Source organism: Hesperophylax consimilis, chromosome 9 (assembly GCF_061612785.1).
Source record: "Hesperophylax consimilis isolate HC1 chromosome 9, BYU_Hcon_1.0, whole genome shotgun sequence".
In the NCBI taxonomy this organism is placed as follows: domain Eukaryota; kingdom Metazoa; phylum Arthropoda; class Insecta; order Trichoptera; family Limnephilidae; genus Hesperophylax; species Hesperophylax consimilis.
In genome coordinates, this window is record NC_142844.1 from 716,969 (window position 1) to 735,102 (window position 18,134).

The 18,134-nt window shown below is 37.8% G+C and overlaps 2 protein-coding genes across 2 annotated transcripts in view; both read left to right on the top strand.

Moving 5' to 3' along the window:
* Positions 1-11,803, top strand: part of LOC149420758 (uncharacterized) — a 130,061-nt gene extending 118,258 nt beyond the window's left edge. Inside the window, exon 9 of the mRNA XM_089635510.1 lies at positions 10,134-11,803. Coding sequence (XP_089491636.1) covers positions 10,134-11,709 — 1,576 coding nt within the window. The 3' untranslated portion in view covers positions 11,710-11,803. The remainder of the gene's footprint in view (positions 1-10,133) is intronic.
* Positions 11,804-15,779: 3,976 nt separating this feature from the next.
* LOC149420759 (TLC domain-containing protein 5-like) lies at positions 15,780-18,068 on the top strand. Its single transcript, XM_089635113.1, has 3 exons — positions 15,780-16,011; positions 16,700-16,928; positions 17,732-18,068. Exons 1-3 carry the CDS (start codon positions 15,780-15,782, stop codon positions 18,066-18,068), a joined length of 798 nt encoding a protein of 265 aa, XP_089491239.1.
* Positions 18,069-18,134: the final 66 nt, after the last annotated feature.

Consider the following 18,134-nt stretch of genomic DNA (forward strand, 5'->3'; position numbering starts at 1 on the left):
CTCATCCACGCGGGGGCTCCCAGGGCTGAGCGAATGACTTTATTTTGGAATGTTTGTAATCTGTTTAGTTGAGTTTTTGAAGCGTGGGCCCAGATTGGGCTCGCGTAGGTTAATTTTGGTCTAATCGTGGATTTGTAAATTAGGAGTTTATTTCTTGTAGATATTTTTTTGTTTCTTTTACATAACATGGGGTAAAGGGATGCAAAGGTTCTGTTGGCTGAGATTAACGTTTCTGAGATGTGCTTTGACCAGGTTAGTTTACTGTTGAGGGTGATACCGAGGTATTGAATGTTTTTTTTGCCAGGGGACGTTTTCACCGAATAAATGGATGTTGGGGGGTCTTGTGGGGCGTTTACGGGAGAAGACACAAGCAGCACTTTTGGAGGGATTTATACTAATTCGCCACTTTTTGAAAAGTGATTCTAATTCTGAGGCGTGGGCTTGGACGCGTCGTGCTGCTGTTTTTACGCTTAATGAAGTCGACATGACTTCAGTATCGTCTGCAAATTTACCTATTTTGGTGCGAAAGTCGTAGATACTGGGGGTGGGGATGTCGCTTAGGTAGATGTTGAAGAGGGCTGGCGAGAGAATAGAGCCTTGAGGGACACCAGCTCTTAGCAATCTCACGGTGGAAAAGATTCCATCTAGTTTGATTTTAAATTTACTGTTTTTAATGAAATTGGCTATGAGTTGAAGCATTGGGAGGGGGATTCCGAGGAGGTACATTTTTAAAATGAGAGACTTTGTCGAATGCTTTGCAGACGTCTAAGAAGAGGAGTACTGTATGTTGGCGTTCGTTAAAACCTTTGTAATTTGTTCGACCACCCGCAGAAGTTGGTGGAGAGTGGAATGGCCCGATCGAAAGCCGTGTTGAAAATCAGGGGACAATATATTGGGTCATTATCATCAAAACTACTATTTTTATTTTATTTTATTTTATTTTTATTTTTTTTTAAAGAAAGACAAACATTCCCGGGTTTTGAATAACCTGACAATATTTGAAAATCTCCTACTACCACTACAGTAAGCGGAAAATGTTGCTTGTGTTGTGATGGAGGACTTAGCCAGTCGAGGAATTGCACACACTACGCCTGGGTGGGACCCAAGCGCGATGTCAACTCGGCCACCGACCGGTCGAAAGTATTCAAAGTATCATATTTACACTAGGATATTGGGTCTGGTGTTGAGACAAGAAAGTATTGTCCTGTAGTCGTGTGAACCCGGCGTAATGAGTACATTATTTTCCATCCTTGTTAATTTAAGACATTTTAACGCGCATAATCTTATTAAATTAGGACACAATTTGGTTCCATCTTTTGCATCTATATACTATATTTTTGTATATCCTCAATTCTCTATTTGAATAATATCACTTCGGTTTTTTTTACAAAATCAAGAATAATCGCCCTGTGAAAATTTGCTGGAAAACCGGAATTAGCGTGTTTTTTTGTTATTAAATTTTAACAGGACCTAGAAAATTGCAAATATTGTATTTGTTCAAGCCACATACCAGGTACCACGCTACCAGGGCCAGCCTTGAGCCAAGCATATGATAAACATGTGAAAAATAATCTTAAGGGAGATGTGTTAGGACTGTTAGATGTTAGGTATTATCAGCGCCTTGGCGCCTTGACAACACGGCGCCCTGAGCGACTGCTTCAATTGCGCCCGCATAGCGGTGTTCATCTTCGTCCCGTAAGCGGCTACAAATTCAACGCCTGGTTCAGAGATTCGCCGTAACCTTCATAACGTGAAAAACAATAATATATTGTCTATACATTGACTATAACACTTTCCGTTTATTTATTCTGTCGGGGCATCGACCAAACTCAAGGTTTACATTGAATAAGTATTAGCTTTATTCTTATTAACACAGCAGTGAAATATTAAAAGACAGAAAAGGATTTTCACCGTGGTTAAAAATATATCAAAACGTAAGACGTAACGCAAAACGTATCCACACAGCTGTCGTCAGTATCTGTATCTAGGAACCACACAGCTGCCGTCAGTATCTGTATCTAGGAACCACACAGCTGCCGTCAGTATCTGTATCTAGGAACCACACAGCTGCCGTCAGTATCTGTATCTAGGAACCACACAGCTGCCGTCAGTATCTGTATCTAGGAACCACACAGCTGCCGTCAACATCTGTATCTAGGAATTCATATCGGAAGGTGTGGGACACATTACATTCAAGAAGATTACATTTCGTCTTACTATTTTTATTATTATACGCTGGTTAAACGTTAGTATGGTAAAGCCGGCCTTAAGCCTAATTAACTTTATATTTACTCCGTGTTTTTAAGTAAGAGGGTAATAATTTACCCTCATTGATTCACTATCCTTTAAAAAATAAATCAACTTCGAAAGTTGTGAAGGAATATTTTATTAATTAGTACCTTACCTACCACAAATTCCACTGATCGTTTAAAAAACGATCGCTGTTTATTTTTCTCAACGGGTGATTCAGTTACATGCATTTTGTAATTTGTTACAATTGATTTGTAACATTACCTTGTCTACTCACTTTTTTTATAACTCATTAAATTCAAATTATCCATCATTTACTCCCACGCTCACAACACACCACAACAACACACTCATTCTACCCATAACAGCCGCTATAATGTTTAACAATCATACCTACACACTTGCACATTCAATATATTATCAAGCGTTACACTCGCCTAATGCATATCCCAGTGGACTTGTGACAGACAACAATAAATCGGTAATTTACTTCGCTCTCTTATGTCCGAAAAATTAATAATTTTTTATCAAAACGCGCGTGGCCTTTGCACTAAAACGAAAGAGTTTTATCATAATGTTTTGTCAAATGAATTCGATATAATTTTAATTACTGAAACATGGTTAGTAGACAGCATATCTGACAACGAGCTCTTAGACCCCAGGTATAATATTTACAGAAAAGATAGAGACACGCCCCTAACGGGTAAAACCAAAGGAGGTGGTGTCGCAATTGGTATAAAAAAGAATTTACTGTTCACTCACGCGACTCGTGGAGCTCGGAAGCTGAAGACATCTGGATTTCACTAGCATTAAAAGACCCAAAACGCCGTAAATCTAATATTCACATTATGTTGTTTGTATTTACCCGGAGTCGGTCCAAAGCTATCAAATACTCAGCGTTTATCCTTTCTCAACAGTCATACGTCCAGAATTTCCGATTTAACCACAAACTATCCAAACGATATCTTCTTATTAATTGGCAATTACAACATGCCTAACATCATCTGGAATACCGCATATCATCCCCGTGGTACTGAAATCTGCTCCACCACCCTCCTTAACTGTCTATCTTATTCGGATTTAAAACAATACAACCACATTCCAAACAGGTACGGTAAAACACTTGACCTAGTGCTCTGTAACACCACAGTCTGCGTCACTCCTGCCGACTCTCCTCTGGTTCCGGAGGACGCACATCACACATCTTTAATAGTTGAACTCAATATTTACGCCCCCACAACCACTTCTTCACCCCAGACCATCAAGTTATTCAATAAAGTCAACTATGACCTAGTCAATGACGCTCTGGCAAAAACTGACTGGTCTTCTGTTTTAAACGCACAGGACGTTAACACGGCGGTTAACAGCTTTTACCTAATCATCGACGCCTTAATAGATGACTTTGTTCCAAAGAAAGTTGTGAAACCAACCAATTTCCCAACGTGGTACTCATCGGCTCTTATTAACATTACAAAAGAAAAGCTGAAATTCTTTCGAGCCTGGAAACGCCACAAGAACCCACTAGATTACCAAACCTTTTCACTGCTCCGAAAAAGACAAAAGAAAATTGCTACTCTCACATACCACAATTATATTTCACACTTAGAACATTCTATACAAAATAATACAAAAAAAAATGGAGCTTTGTCAAAACGCAAAGAAAATCTCCCTACATGCCGGAACACCTAACATACGGCTCGAAAATCGCACACAACAGTAAGGAGATTACTGACCTGTTTGCTGACTATTTCTCTACCATCTTCACTGATCATACCCCAAATTTAGCACCTGATGTCAAGGAACCTGATCCGTTAAATAATATAGCCATAAACTCAATTAAAATCAATGAAGACATCACCTACAAATATCTTTCATCCATTGACATTAACAAAGGACCTGGTTTAGATAGTTTGCCTGGTATCTTCATACGTAACTGTAGTAAATATATCACTATTCCGGTCAGCGCAATTTTCGAAAAATCATTAAGTGATGGAACGTATCCTCATAAGTGGAAATCTGCCGTAATAACTCCCATTTATAAAAAAGGCGATAAACATGACGTTACAAACTATAGACCTATCTCTCAACTTCCTATCTTAAGTAAAATTCTCGAAAAAATCGTTTACGACCAACTTTACCCGACTATCGCTACAGCAATTACACACAACCAACACGGATTCATGAAAAACCGGTCTACTACATCTAACCTGGTCCTATTTGTCAACTATTTGCACAGCAATGTGGACGAAAGGGTACAGGTCGATGCTATGTACACCGATTTTTCAAAGGCCTTCGACCGCGTTATTCACTCAATTCTTTTAAATAAATTTACTCGTCTTGGAATACACGGTGACTTATTTAGATGGATTAAGTCATACATTAGTAATCGTAGTCAAGTTATCTCAATAAATGGTGTCTTATCCAAAATAATCAACGCAACCTCGGGCGTTCCTCAGGGTTCTCACCTTGGTCCGCTTTTCTTTAACATATACTTAAACGACATAGGCTCATGTTTCCAACACTCAAAATTTTTAATGTTTGCAGATGATATGAAAATTTATAAAACGGTCATCTCTCTATCGGACTGTAGAGAGCTACAAAGTGACTTAGACAGGCTCTGCAACTATTGCACAGCTAATTATTTGGACCTCAATGTTTCAAAATGCCACACCATGTCCTTCACCAGAAACAAGCATATAATTAACTTTCCCTATTCACTCCGCGATGAATCCGTGATCTCAAAAAGCGAATGTAAGGATCTTGGAGTCTACGTAGACAGTAAACTTATATTTAATACGCACATTTCTTCAATCACTACCAGATCTTACAAAATGTTAGGTTTCGTACTGCGTCTGAGTAAATTATTTAAAAATCCACTTACGCTAGTAATGCTTTATTCCTCACTAGTCAGAAGTACACTGGAATATGCATCGCCTGTCTGGAATCCCAAATACACTTACTATGTCAATAGTATAGAGCGCATACAAAATAAATTCATTAAGTACCTAGGTTATAAATACAACGATAATTATATCTGCACTCTCCAATCCCTGAAATCCAGGCGAACGGTAGCTGACATGACATTTCTCCATAAAATAATACACAACGAAATAGACTGCTCAGAACTTCTATCCCAAATAAATTTTAACACCCCATCTAAAAGAACTCGACACACCAACCTTTTTTACACAACTAGTAATAATACAAACGCTGCAGCCAATTCCCCTATTTCTCGCATCCTTCAAACATTCAACTCAATTCAAACAAGCACAAATACCGATATATTTTTTGATTCTCTCCCTCTATTTAAGAAAAACTTTTTTAGCACACTAAATTCGCCCACATAACACATACAACCACACACAGACACACATGCACACGTACACACACACACACAAACACTCACACACACCTCTCTCCTTCCCCAGCACACTAATTTAACTTAACTTAAAAATGTAACTTAACCGTAAAATGTATAATATACCTCATATGCATATATGTCAGCGACATGTCATTGGTACCAATTATTGTACTAACTTTTATAATTTTGTAACTATTGTCATCTATGTAATTATGTACTGTTTGTTTCTGCAATAAACAAAAATAAAATAAAATTACACGAATTATTTTATCAATGAAGAATATAATAGTAACATGTTTAGTTTAGATTTGTTAGAATTATCTTCTTCTGCAATGATATACAGGGTGTTAAGGGACGTACTTGACTTTAACCAGTAATTCCCGACCTTATTTGGAGTGAAAAATGGAACATTACATACATTATATGTTGTCAATGAAGAAGATAATTGCAACATGTTTCGTTTGGATTTGTTAGAATTATCTTCTTCTGCAATAATATACAGGGTGTTAACTATCCCGCAGCCGAGTGGGTGAGTAGGTAGTACCCAAAATTACTATCCTCCTTAAATTAGCCTAAATTCTCGACATATCATTTTAGTATTTTACGTATTATTCCTGGGCAATTACATAAGTTACCATTAATAATTGACTGAATAATTGGGATTTCTATAGTTTAAAAGCCCATAAGACAGAAAAATGTATGTAGTCGTCGGAAGGCCCATTTGGTTACAGACGTTTTTTTTGGAATCTTGGCCTGTCAAGAGTTAAGGGACGTACTTGACTTACTTTAACCTTATCTGGAGTAAAAATGCAAACCGAATTTTGGCCTACTGCTGTGTCTTTTTTGTTTTTTTTTTCAAAATTTCAATTCACTGATCACTCAGCCGGGTAACCACCCAACTCTGGCTGTTCAATTCCTACAGATTTACTAAAAATCAAAAAAGTCACCGGAAGCCAAAACTTCTTCAAGTTTTTGGGTTAGAAAATTGTTTGTATGGGAAAATAAACATTGGAATTTTGAAAACAGTTATTTATATTTTTTACTTCTACCATCATGTAGAATCACCTCCCGAAGTTTAGACACCATGTATTACATTAAGGGGTAACCTTGTTCCAATAAAAATAAAAATAAAAAAATAATTTAGGAAACCTAGATTCTTTAAATTTCGCCGAACCAGTCCAAGAACTGCCGTATACTAAAAGACATTAATATTACTTCCACCCTGTGGGTTGTGTTATCATTGAACTAGCGCAGATCCGCGTAAAATCACGGTATATTATATTGAAAGTATTTAGGAAGCTGAAGTATTTTCTAAAATATTTGCCTCAGGATTTTAAAATCAACAAACAGGTCCGGGCACCTTTTGTTTAGTAATCTTGAAAAATCAAGAAAAACTGACAAAAATCCAAACAAAATAAATATCAGTTCCAAATATAGAATTATTAATTAATTTCAAAATTTTGGAATTTATTAGTACTTTTAGGCACAGATTATTGAAATTTCACTTCTTTTCAACAATTACTAGAAGAAACAACATGCACAAAATAGGTTATTACATTGCTAGTTTGGGTTGATTAAGTCATTAATGCAAATTAAAATTGAAACAAAACTTTCTAAAATTTTGATTCGTACTAAAAAAAAACCTAAAATGGCGACAAATGGACCGCTTTTTAAGGAAACTTTAATGAATTAAAATGGAATTTTAATGCATCTTTTACAATATCTCTAAACGTAAGTTGTAAAAACTTAAGTGGTTTCTTGTAGGGCATTAGCCTAATGTGGTAGTTAAAAAATGTAACATGTAAACATTTATTAAATAATAAAAAAAATAAAAAAAAATAAAAAAAATAAAGTTGAAACGAAGTGTAATTTCGGCGATTAGGGTAATATTTACCATAAATAGGTAGGTATCTACACATACTTTGAATTCAAACAATCAGTTGCAATTTAAAACATTTGGGCCGTCCCTGTGCGGGTGCAATTGGAGGTGTCCGCTCCGGGCAATGAATTGTCAAGGCGCCATATCTAACAGTCAGTAACAACTAACAGTACGAACACATCGCCCCTGAGATAATTGTTAAAATACAAACCATCCGAATATTATTGATTGGAGTAATCACCTACCTACCCGGCGTTTACTGCTTTTGACAAGGTGCGTCAAAATTTCATTTGGACGTTCCAGGCGCCAAATGTGTAATCTTATACATCTGCCCTGATGATGGACACTGCAATGCTGTCTGAAACGTTGGCTAAAGAAGGAGGTAGCGCAATACGGCGTAATACCCCAAAAAACACCAAATTTAATCCAGCGATAAATTTAATTTCATTATTTCGCGGAGCACTAGCAACAAGCTCGCGGAGCACTTGCAACAAGTTCGCGGAGAATTTGTAACAAGCTTACGGAGGATTTGTAACAAGCTCGCGGAGCACTTGCAATAAGCTCGCGGAGCACTTGCAACAAGCTCGCGGAGCACAATTTAAGAACCACTGAATGTCTAACATTGATAAGTAGAACTGTGTGATAGAAGATTACTGAACTGCGTGTTCTGGGTTGGTATGTAGGTACTTACAAACAGATACAGATCTTCTAGCTAGGTAGGTACTATGCATAAATTTGCAGTCACAGTTTACCTACTGTAATAATATGTTTTTTTTACTAAACCCGGCTGCAAATGCTACTTGTATCACTCCTCGTAGAATATCAATGATTTTCGAAGCACGCTAGGCGAAGCACGTTTGTTACTGGAAGCAAACAGTGGCTAAAAGTTTTTAAAGTGCACGTAGGCACGATCGGTTTGCTGAACATAACCACTACGCGAAAGACAATGCATTGTTTTCATGATTTAATACTTATAGAGGACACGTTAGCACACAAGTGTTTGTGCCCACCTGTGTGTAAGACAAGATGGTGCGCATGGACCTATTATCGACGTTTATTTATTTTTTTTGTTTCATCCTTCTAACAAAAACAAAATTATTCTAGTCTCTTTAATAATTAACTGATCATAGCGAAGTCCTGTTTTTACTCGACGATTTGGCATTTCATCTGTTTGTAAATTTGTTTGTTACGTTCTGGTTCCGGTTCAAGATGGTGGCCATATTGATTACTCCATGAACGAGCCGCACAATTGAGCTAGCTCTTTTTGATGAGCCGAATTCGTACGACTCTTGGTAAACTGTACCATGACTTAATTGAACGGTTACTCTTTTTTATTATGAGATATTTTAGAAAAATATCGCCATAAAAATTATCCAAGTGATAATTGTTATTACATACTCAGAGGCAGTCCGACATCTGGATATATGTAACTACACCTACTACGAGGTACCAAGAGTCGTGTCATCATTCATATACCTACGCTGGGAGCTGGGAGCCGTCTCGGGGGAGCCGTAGCGGGGAGCACAGTATCTCATTACTCATAAGCTCTGAGCTCACGGCTCCCATTCAATTGAGCCGTCGTTCAATTGAGTCGACTCCCTGAGCCGTACGAAAATATTGAGCTGGTACCGTGGCTCACGCTGTTAATAAAATGAGTCATGACCGGTATATTATTATACATTGTTTTTTCGCTTACTTCATTTTAATTTTCAGAGTATAAAAAGCTTCCTATGTTATCAGATTGAATCAGAGTTGTCAAGGGTCATTTTAAATTAATCTCAATCCACTATAAAATGAAAACAATTAGCTTGCCATGCTAATTAATGAAACCAATCATATAACAACAAAAATAAACGAATTAAACAACAATTTAACTTGATTTTAATGATGAACTAATGTTTAAAATACAAGATTTTATGCATAGCACAATGGATAATATATTATTTATAATCCATAATTTTTAACCTGATCAACTACATAAAAATACCAGTACTTTTTGAATAACTTGGCGGGTTTTGAATAAGGTGACGTAGCGCAATTGGTAGAGCACCTGACCGGCAATCAGAGGGCTGTGGGTTCAATTCCCGTCGGCGGCACGTATTTTTTCTCGGAAGATTTTTCCAATTTATATAGATGATTCAGGCTAATAATTATTGCTTTAAAATACAATTGAAATATAATTTTAATGCTAAATAAAATGAAAATTTTAATTTTAAGTAATTTTCAAATAATTTTTAATTTTAATTTTTAGAGAGAAATTTTTAATGGTGCAATGCAACTCAAATCTTATTAAATGCAACATGCATTTTTCCCTACACGACTCCTGTTGGATAAATTTAAATATGAGTCCATTAGGTAATACAAAAGTCCAGTTCATTCTACGACTAGCACGCTACAGTAATTGACTTTATGTATATATTTTACAATTTTAATGTAAAAACTCAGAGCGTGGTGCAAGTTGTGAAAAAGTTGAATTAAACTGGAATGAAAATGTCGCTTAATATGCCTATATTTATAACATTTTTGTCGTCCCATTTAATATTGTCGGTCGTTTAGTAATCTTAACATATATGATATAACTAAATGTCCTAATGTATTTGCTTTGTCATAATTAATATGAATTTAATCGTTTCCTTTTTTCAGCAACAAGATAGAAGAAAACGGGGACATCCCATCACACAAATCAGAGTTTGATTCAGTGCGAGATGTGGACAAGTCCCCCACCGGCAGCACCGCCTCCTTACCCGCCCCCACCGAGCCCCGCAGAGCCACCCCCTCCACCCGCTCCCGGAGCCCCGCAGACTCAGCCACCATCCCCTCCCCACACCTGCTGGGGCCGCAGCACAACTACAGGGATGCATCCTCTTCCCCGCTGAGGGTACTGCCGGAACCAATACCCATCGGAGCTGGCTTTGAAGATGACGAGGAGATACTACTTCCCAGTCCAGAACCAATCAGGTCTAAGACTTCTTCCCTCAATGAAGAAAGGTTCATCAACAACGCCCAAGACACGGTGGACATCGAGGACGAAAACGAACCCTACGACAACGAAGAAAGATTCATCAACCTTAAACAAGACAGTCCTTCAAAAGATGTGGTTGATCGTTCATCGATTTCTTCAAAAGCTTTGTCCATTAAAGAAAGACTATCGAAAGGCTCTGCACATTCTGTTAAATCGCAAGGATTTCCGGCTTCAACACTAATTGCCAGAGAGACTCCAGTCAGGGCAGCAGTACTTTCTGCCCCCGCTATCTCATTTTTGGGGAGTTCCGTCAGCTTAGAAGATGATATCAAATCTGTTGAATCTGCACTGTCTGAAGTTTCTATCAAAGGTTCAATAAAATCGTTGACTAGTGAAGAAAACGAAAAGCCGAATGGAGAAATACATGACCACGCCATATCAGTAAGTAAAATATCACCAATAAAGAAAACACCCAAGAAGGTTGCAAAGGTGATACCTAAGGCACTCAGCAGCAAATTCTCTAAGAATAAAGTTCAGCCGATGCAGAACTCAGCAACGTCGCAACCATTCGAAAAACCAAAAGATGCGTTGTCCAAAAGCTTGGCTCAAATAGAGCACGCTGACTGGGAGACGGTAATGACAGGGCTGCAGTCAATGGAATCCTTGGTGAAGTTTCATACCGTCTTCTTGGAGCCACATCTGACAGCCGTCACTCGGGCCATAGCCTGTCAAGTCAAAAATCTCCGGTCGCAGGTGGCTCGTTCCGCGTGTCGCCTGGCTGGAAATCTGTTCGTCGCCCAAAAGAAGACATTAGAGTCAGAAGCGGAGGAATTGGCTGTTCCCTTGCTTCACAGGACTGCCGACACCAACAAATTCTTGAGAAGCGACGCTAACGAGGCTTTGGACAAAATGTGCGATTCTATCAGCACCCAGAAGTCCATCTGCATCATCATGACCCGAGGAGCTGTCCACCAGAACGCGGTGGTCAGATGCACGAGTGCGAGGCTCCTATCAACTATTGCTAAGAATTCAGGACCTGAGAAGATATTTTCAATGCACAAAGAAATTCGCGATAAACTGTTTCAGACCGGAGCGGATCTTCTCACGGAGGGAAGCCTGGAGACCCGCGGACACGCCAAGCAGTTATTCAGGGTGCTATCCCAGAACGCCACTTTCCTGCGGACTCTGCGAGACGTCATTCCACTCTCTAAGTACAGGAATATAGAAAAGGCACTCATCAATATAAGGTCGCAATAAAATTTATCTTGAAAAGTGCATCGACTCGTGAAAAGAAAACCAATGTCAGTAGTTTATTAGAATTCACATGTTGTATCTAGCCGCGTGATTTCATTCATAGGTTTTATATGTATTTAATAATTTATTGTTATATTTTCAATAAAATTTTAATGAATAAACGGGGTTTTCAATAATAATGACCTGAACGAATACTTTCATCAATTAAAAATTATTTATCAAAGACCGAGAAAACACCTCTATCATTCAAAATTAAAACTGGTACCTACTTACTAAATTTCATTTAATTTTAGATAACAAGGTAAAAATACATTCTACGTAGTTATCTAAAAATCGACACAATTCATAACTATTATAAAATCACAAAGGACAAAGGACAGTGGGTGTAAGAACCGGCTTGTCTACATTCAGCTTCGATTGCTGATTGCAGATTGTGGGTATGTAATTACAAGCAATAACACGGTAGAGCCACCCAAACCTGCGGCCTCCCTCGCCGGGAAGTTGTATTGGAAAAGGGAGAAAACAAAGAATTCCCATTCCTGCCACCTCCCAGGGCGTGCGTGACGCGTGTTGTCCGGTGTTAGGTCGTTAGCTTACCCCGACAACCTACATTCGTTATATTGATTTTTGATTTCATTTTAATATCCAATTTGATACAAAATTACCAGCGACATTCCGCGTGAAACAAAACACTGGTGTTTATAATAAAGGCTCGTATAATTGGGAGATTTTGCGTGTTTATAAAATAGGTAGGTAGGTACTAATTATGTTGTAATGATAAACTGTTTATAAATGCTCGGGTGCAGACCGTGTTAACTGACAAAAACATTCTTTGGGATATGGCATTTTGAATTCATAAAAATAATATAATTCGTATAAAATTAGGAGTCGTTTATATTTTTTATTAAAATTTTATTGTATGACGATACAAAGTTATGTCCATTGTAGTAATATGATTTGAAGCAAAATAATGAAACTTGGAAAATGGGAAAACATGTTAGTTACCATCCTTTACACGAAGATAAGAACCAATTTATGATATCATATTTAAATATGTTCCAAATCTAATAAGTGCAAAAAGGAACAAAAAATACCAGTGAAAAATATACCGTAAGTTTATTGAAAGTGAGATTAATTTTACTTGAAAAAACGATATAATTGATTAATGATCTGGACTGATAACATGAAATGGCATTCATAACATGAAATCGATTGTAAACAATGGCATGTGCATGTAGATACCATTCAAAGCCTTTTAACCCTAGAAGCCTAATCTATTTTATAGGTACATAAAGCCTTAACATACGTCTCAGAGGCGTGCACATGTAAATGACAGCCTGTTGGCCAAAATTTACGCACTTATGCCCTATTCTTTGATGGAAAGTTAAGGTTGCTATATAAACTAATAATAAAACACAGTTTTATCAATGAAAACTACTATCACGGGTATTTAATAGAACGAATCAAATCATTATGCTTATATTCAAACAAAAAAATCATTTTCTAAAAAATAAACTTAAACATATGTTTTTTTTTAATAAATTTATATTTTTTTAACATTAATTTCTTATTCACAGGGCAAACATTAAAAGTAATCATGCTTTTAATTACTAGCTTTACTTTTAGAGCAATCTACATAGACATCAACTTTGTGCTCAGAAAATACTGACTTTTTGCACTTACAGCACACTAATTTCGACATTCTATTTTTTTAGCAGCAAAAAGCTCAGTATTTATGTTTGTTTGGGCTCTGGTTCTCGAGCCTGAAGTTTATTACCTGAATCAGTAGGTTTTGCGAGAATTTGGCTTATATTTTGTCTTTTTGTCTATATAAGTCGGAGTTTCAAGTTTCATCTCCATCCAAGGCTTGACCGAATCTGTGCTGAGTTGTTTAATGAATTCTCTTTTGTTTGATGGTTTATTTGATCATTTTGTAGCAATAAATTACAGCAGAATTGACAAAAGCCATGTTCAAGATGCCATAGAATACAGCCATTGACCATCTATTAGTTTTGCGGCTGCACCACATTGAGGAGCACATTTGATCAAATTTATCTACTCCTCCTTTTGTTTGGATCTAGAAATGAATCATGTCTGGTTTGCCACTTGAATTATTAATTATTGCATTTTCATCACAAGATAAAAGGTAAACCATATTTGCAGGTGGTTTGTATGATAGAAGTGTCAGAGGGCCATCAAAACAAAACGTAGAATTGCCAACAGATATCGAGTTCTTCAATTTTTTTGTGAATTTCCCGTTTATTTGTTCGAATATTGCCCAGTAGATTTAATTTGTAATTTGAGCTGGTCCTCGAGAGGTGCGGACTTTATTCATAGCTGAAGTTCTGTGCGATGATTGACCCCTATTTGTTGACCAAACATCCCGCATCCATTCTTACCGCGAAGATTATTTCTAGGAACACGATAATTTTGCCCTGAGTTGGCAGATTGCAAAGCATGAGCAGCATCAAATGCTAGGTCAGCTTTTGAAATTTTGAGTCGGCTTCTTCAGTGGGAGCAGATTCTTGTAAAGGGAAAGCTTCTTCAGTTACATAGTTATTCTCATCTTCGCTTTGAATGTCGTCCAAACAGGCTGTCCTCGTCTTCAGGAGCTGATTCTCCCAGAGAAAGACTATCTTCTTAGTGTAAGATTTTCAAAATATCGTTACCGTTTAATATATTAGACCTAGACATATTGGTATCTGAAACAATGCCAAAATAAACATAAAATGGATGAAAAATTAACGAAAGTAAAAACATATCATCTTAGTTAAAAGTTACACAAAGCCTAAACATACGTCTCGCAGGCGTACTATAGCTCAAAAACTCAAAAATGGCTGGACTTACCTTAGTGATGCAGGTACCATCGGCGAGCTTCTGTCGGCCACTGAGTTGGTTAAAGACCACGAGGCGCTAACTTCAACCGTTAGAAAGAGAAGTAGAATTTAAGATTGTGTGTACGCTTCGCAGGCGTAGATAAGGCTTCTAGGGTTAAATAATTCAAAGTATAAAACGTGTTCATTGAAAACACTTAAGATGCATTATATTAAACAGGTTAGGAATGCATCAAAATTGTATTATGGTCAGATCTTCACTACTCGAAGCGTTTGGGTTATTGTTTTCGCCAGAAAACATGGGATCTGTTACACTGTCAAAAGTATCCGCAGAATTTACAATACATATTTGCAATCACTTCATCCGTTCATGTGTCGGCCATCCGCCATCTTGCATCACTTACCATTCTTTAAATTGATCTCCAGCGAAATAAGACACATCTGGAAAAATATCGATAAACATGGTCTGCACCAGAAGCAACTCAAATACGTAATTATATTGCTGTTTACTAATAATGTGAGACTAATAACGCAAGCACTCTCAATATAATACGTACCGATTATTTAAGTTCAGTCATTTTATAGTTTCTTGAGTTATATAATAAATATTATCTATTGATATTGTTAGTCGAGTAACACAAAATTAAGTAATAAACTCTCCTTCTTAAAATGAAAATCGCTCGAGCGATGGAGGTTTCCGGGTCATACCTAGAAATACTAACATGGAAACGCAATGAACTGCTTACTGCGGTTTAAAACCAATTAATCCACCAGCTGTTTTTCATCGTTTATTCCATATTTCCAGGTTTAATAAAAAATAATAATATTATAATTCATTTAACATATATTTGTACCAGCGCAGTAGACGAAAATGTATTTTAAATTAAAATTTATTGCTGTGATTAAAAATTAAAAATATAGTTTTTATGGAAAATAAAATTTACTCATTGGGGGGAGGGGGAGAATGTCAACGACAGTTTATCGCAGTTCTAGCTAAGTACCAGGGGTGTCTACCTATTTAACAAGTAATTTAAATAAAGAATCGAAAAACAAGCGTGCCCCTTAAAAAAATAAGGTGAAGTGACATTTCGTCATTTCATAAAACATGTCAAAAAATCCTATTATTTAAAAAAACTGTCATCGTGAAGAAAAATTAAAAGTTTTTAACAACAATAAAAATGCCAAGGGGGTCATTTAAATCCAGATTATGGTAAATAGAGGTATTTAGTCGGTGTGACGATGAGGCCTTGTCGGTCCTACCAGCCGGACACAGTCCAGTTCCACCTGGCCAGCCTGCCCGCCGCCACGGCCGTGTGGTGCTGCGTGTACCTGTCGCTGCGGGTGGCTGCCCGGCACAACCCCGAGTTCACCAGCCGCGTGGTGGCGCTGCTGCACGCCACGGTAGCCATCCTCATGGGAGGGTACCTCTGCCTGTCAGGGATGGTGCCGGACTACTCGTTTGATGCTGATGGTAAATTCAACAACAACACTAAAGGAATCTAAACAGAACATACACAGTCAGCCTTTCCATCTCTAGGGAGAAAAAGATAGTTTAAAGCATAGTAAAAATTGTTTTCTGTTGTTTTTTACAAAATTCTCAATAAAAGTTATCAAAAACCACCAAGAATGCCATACACACAGAGATTTTTAGTAATTTCTAGAGATTTTGAATGACTTTGGAGTATGCTGGGAATATCTATATTATGACATTGGAAAGCTGACACACAAACCCACACACCCAACCTAATCTAACCTTATCTATTATTTTATCATGCCACTCTTCTCTTAAATATATATTTTTTTTTATACAGATAGGGTCAAGAGCTGCACTAATTGTGCAAAAAATGCATGTTTTACGAAAAACTGTGAAAGATGCACATTTCATTTATTTCCACTATTTCTAACATTAGTAAACTGCCTAGATTATGGAGCCTAGTCCTTTATTGGCAGGGCCGGTCCTGTTGGAGCATTCCGCTCCAGGTGCCAAGGAGCCAACCTAACACCTTACGCAGCGCCATTAGCGGCAGGCGCCGTATGATTCAGGGCCAGCCCTGGCTAATGGAGCGGAAATCAACAATCAGGCAATGATGCATGAAGAAAATTACAAAAGAATACTGGAAGCCGAACATAACCCAATGTCTACCCACTTATATTTCCAGAGCCAATGGCTGCATCCCACATGAAATTGTTCACAATTAGTTTCGGCTACTTCCTGTATGACCTAATCTTCTGCCTGTGGCAAGGCAAGGAGACCAAGCTGATGATCATGCACCACATCTACTCCGTAACCTCTCTCCTCCGCCTGTTGCTGAGGAGCACCCAAGGCACCTCTGCCTCTTGCGGGCTAGCCGCTATGGAGCTCACCAACCCCCTTCTCCAGGCTAGATGGTAACCCTTACCTTGACTATTATATTGGATTCAATGTGACGGCTGTACTAACAGTTTCAAAAATTTATATTAAGCTAGTACCGATCTAGTATGACCAATCTCTTTTAGAAAAATACAACAAAGCACAGGTATAGGTATAGGAAACTAATGGTCCCAGACCACATAGCACGGCTTACTCCAGCATGCTAGAAACTCCTGGGGTTTATCATCAGAACATATAAACAGATTAATGACCTAGATGCAATGATAGTCATGTTCGATGGCATTATAAGAAGTAAGCTGGAGTATGCTAGTGGTGTGTGGACTCAGCACCAAACTAAATATATAAATGTGCTGGAACAAATCTAGAGAAAAATCCTAAGTTACATCTATATGCAGACTCATGGAAGTTATCCGAGGTTCATGCACCATATAGACATAGACTCAATTGAGACAACAAATAGATTTTGCCTGGAAACCAGAAGTTAGGTACATCTATATACGGACACATGGAAGTTATCCGAGGTTAAAAGTAATAAATTGTATAAATGATGTACGAGTCGTGGGGACCAGTGAACAGCATTAATTGGTGGGGCTGGTGAAATGAGAGACTTCCTTTAAATTCTTTCCAGTTTATTAGGAGATAAGCCTTCAAGGTGTTCAAGGGCAAACTGCTATTTCTGGTAATAACAGAACCGATGAGGTTTGAGATAATCCCGTGAAAACGATATCCGGCCGTGAGCTAAAAACTTGCTTGCGCCCATGGAAATAAAAATAAAAACAGAAAAGCAAGAAAAATCAAATATTTTCTTTTGTCTTTTTAGGTTTATTCGGACAGCCGGAGCGGGAAAGTCATTTTATTTCTACTTTGTCGAAGCAACATTTATAGCCGTGTTCATTGTTGTTCGGGGAATCTTCGGAACATATGTGCTGGTGCTCGTGCTGCTGGCCCCCACCGTAGACATTGAGAACAAGATACAGGCCGCCCTTATGCATGCCATATCCCTGGCCTTCATATACAATATCCTGAAGTATATAAGAAACAAATACATTAAAAAAATGGGGATGATTGGTCAAACGGCTTCTATCACCCGGGTCACAACATTTACCCTGCCCCCCCCTGACGCCCCTCCTCCTCCACCAGCCCCTGGACTCCGCTAATGACAGCCTTAAAGCACTTGCACAATCAAAATTGTTAAATAACTCATAATATATCATTTTTGGGGC

What these genes read in the sequence shown, in the direction of transcription:
- LOC149420759 (XM_089635113.1), top strand. Translation starts at nt 15,780, where the DNA reads ATGAGGCCTTGTCGGTCCTACCAGCCGGACACAGTCCAGTTCCACCTG. An exon ending in CTACTCGTTTGATGCTGATG is followed by an intron (nt 16,012 to 16,699) that starts GTAAATTCAACA and finishes TTATATTTCCAG; the next exon opens with AGCCAATGGCTGCATCCCAC. An exon ending in CCCCTTCTCCAGGCTAGATG is followed by an intron (nt 16,929 to 17,731) that starts GTAACCCTTACC and finishes TTGTCTTTTTAG; the next exon opens with GTTTATTCGGACAGCCGGAG.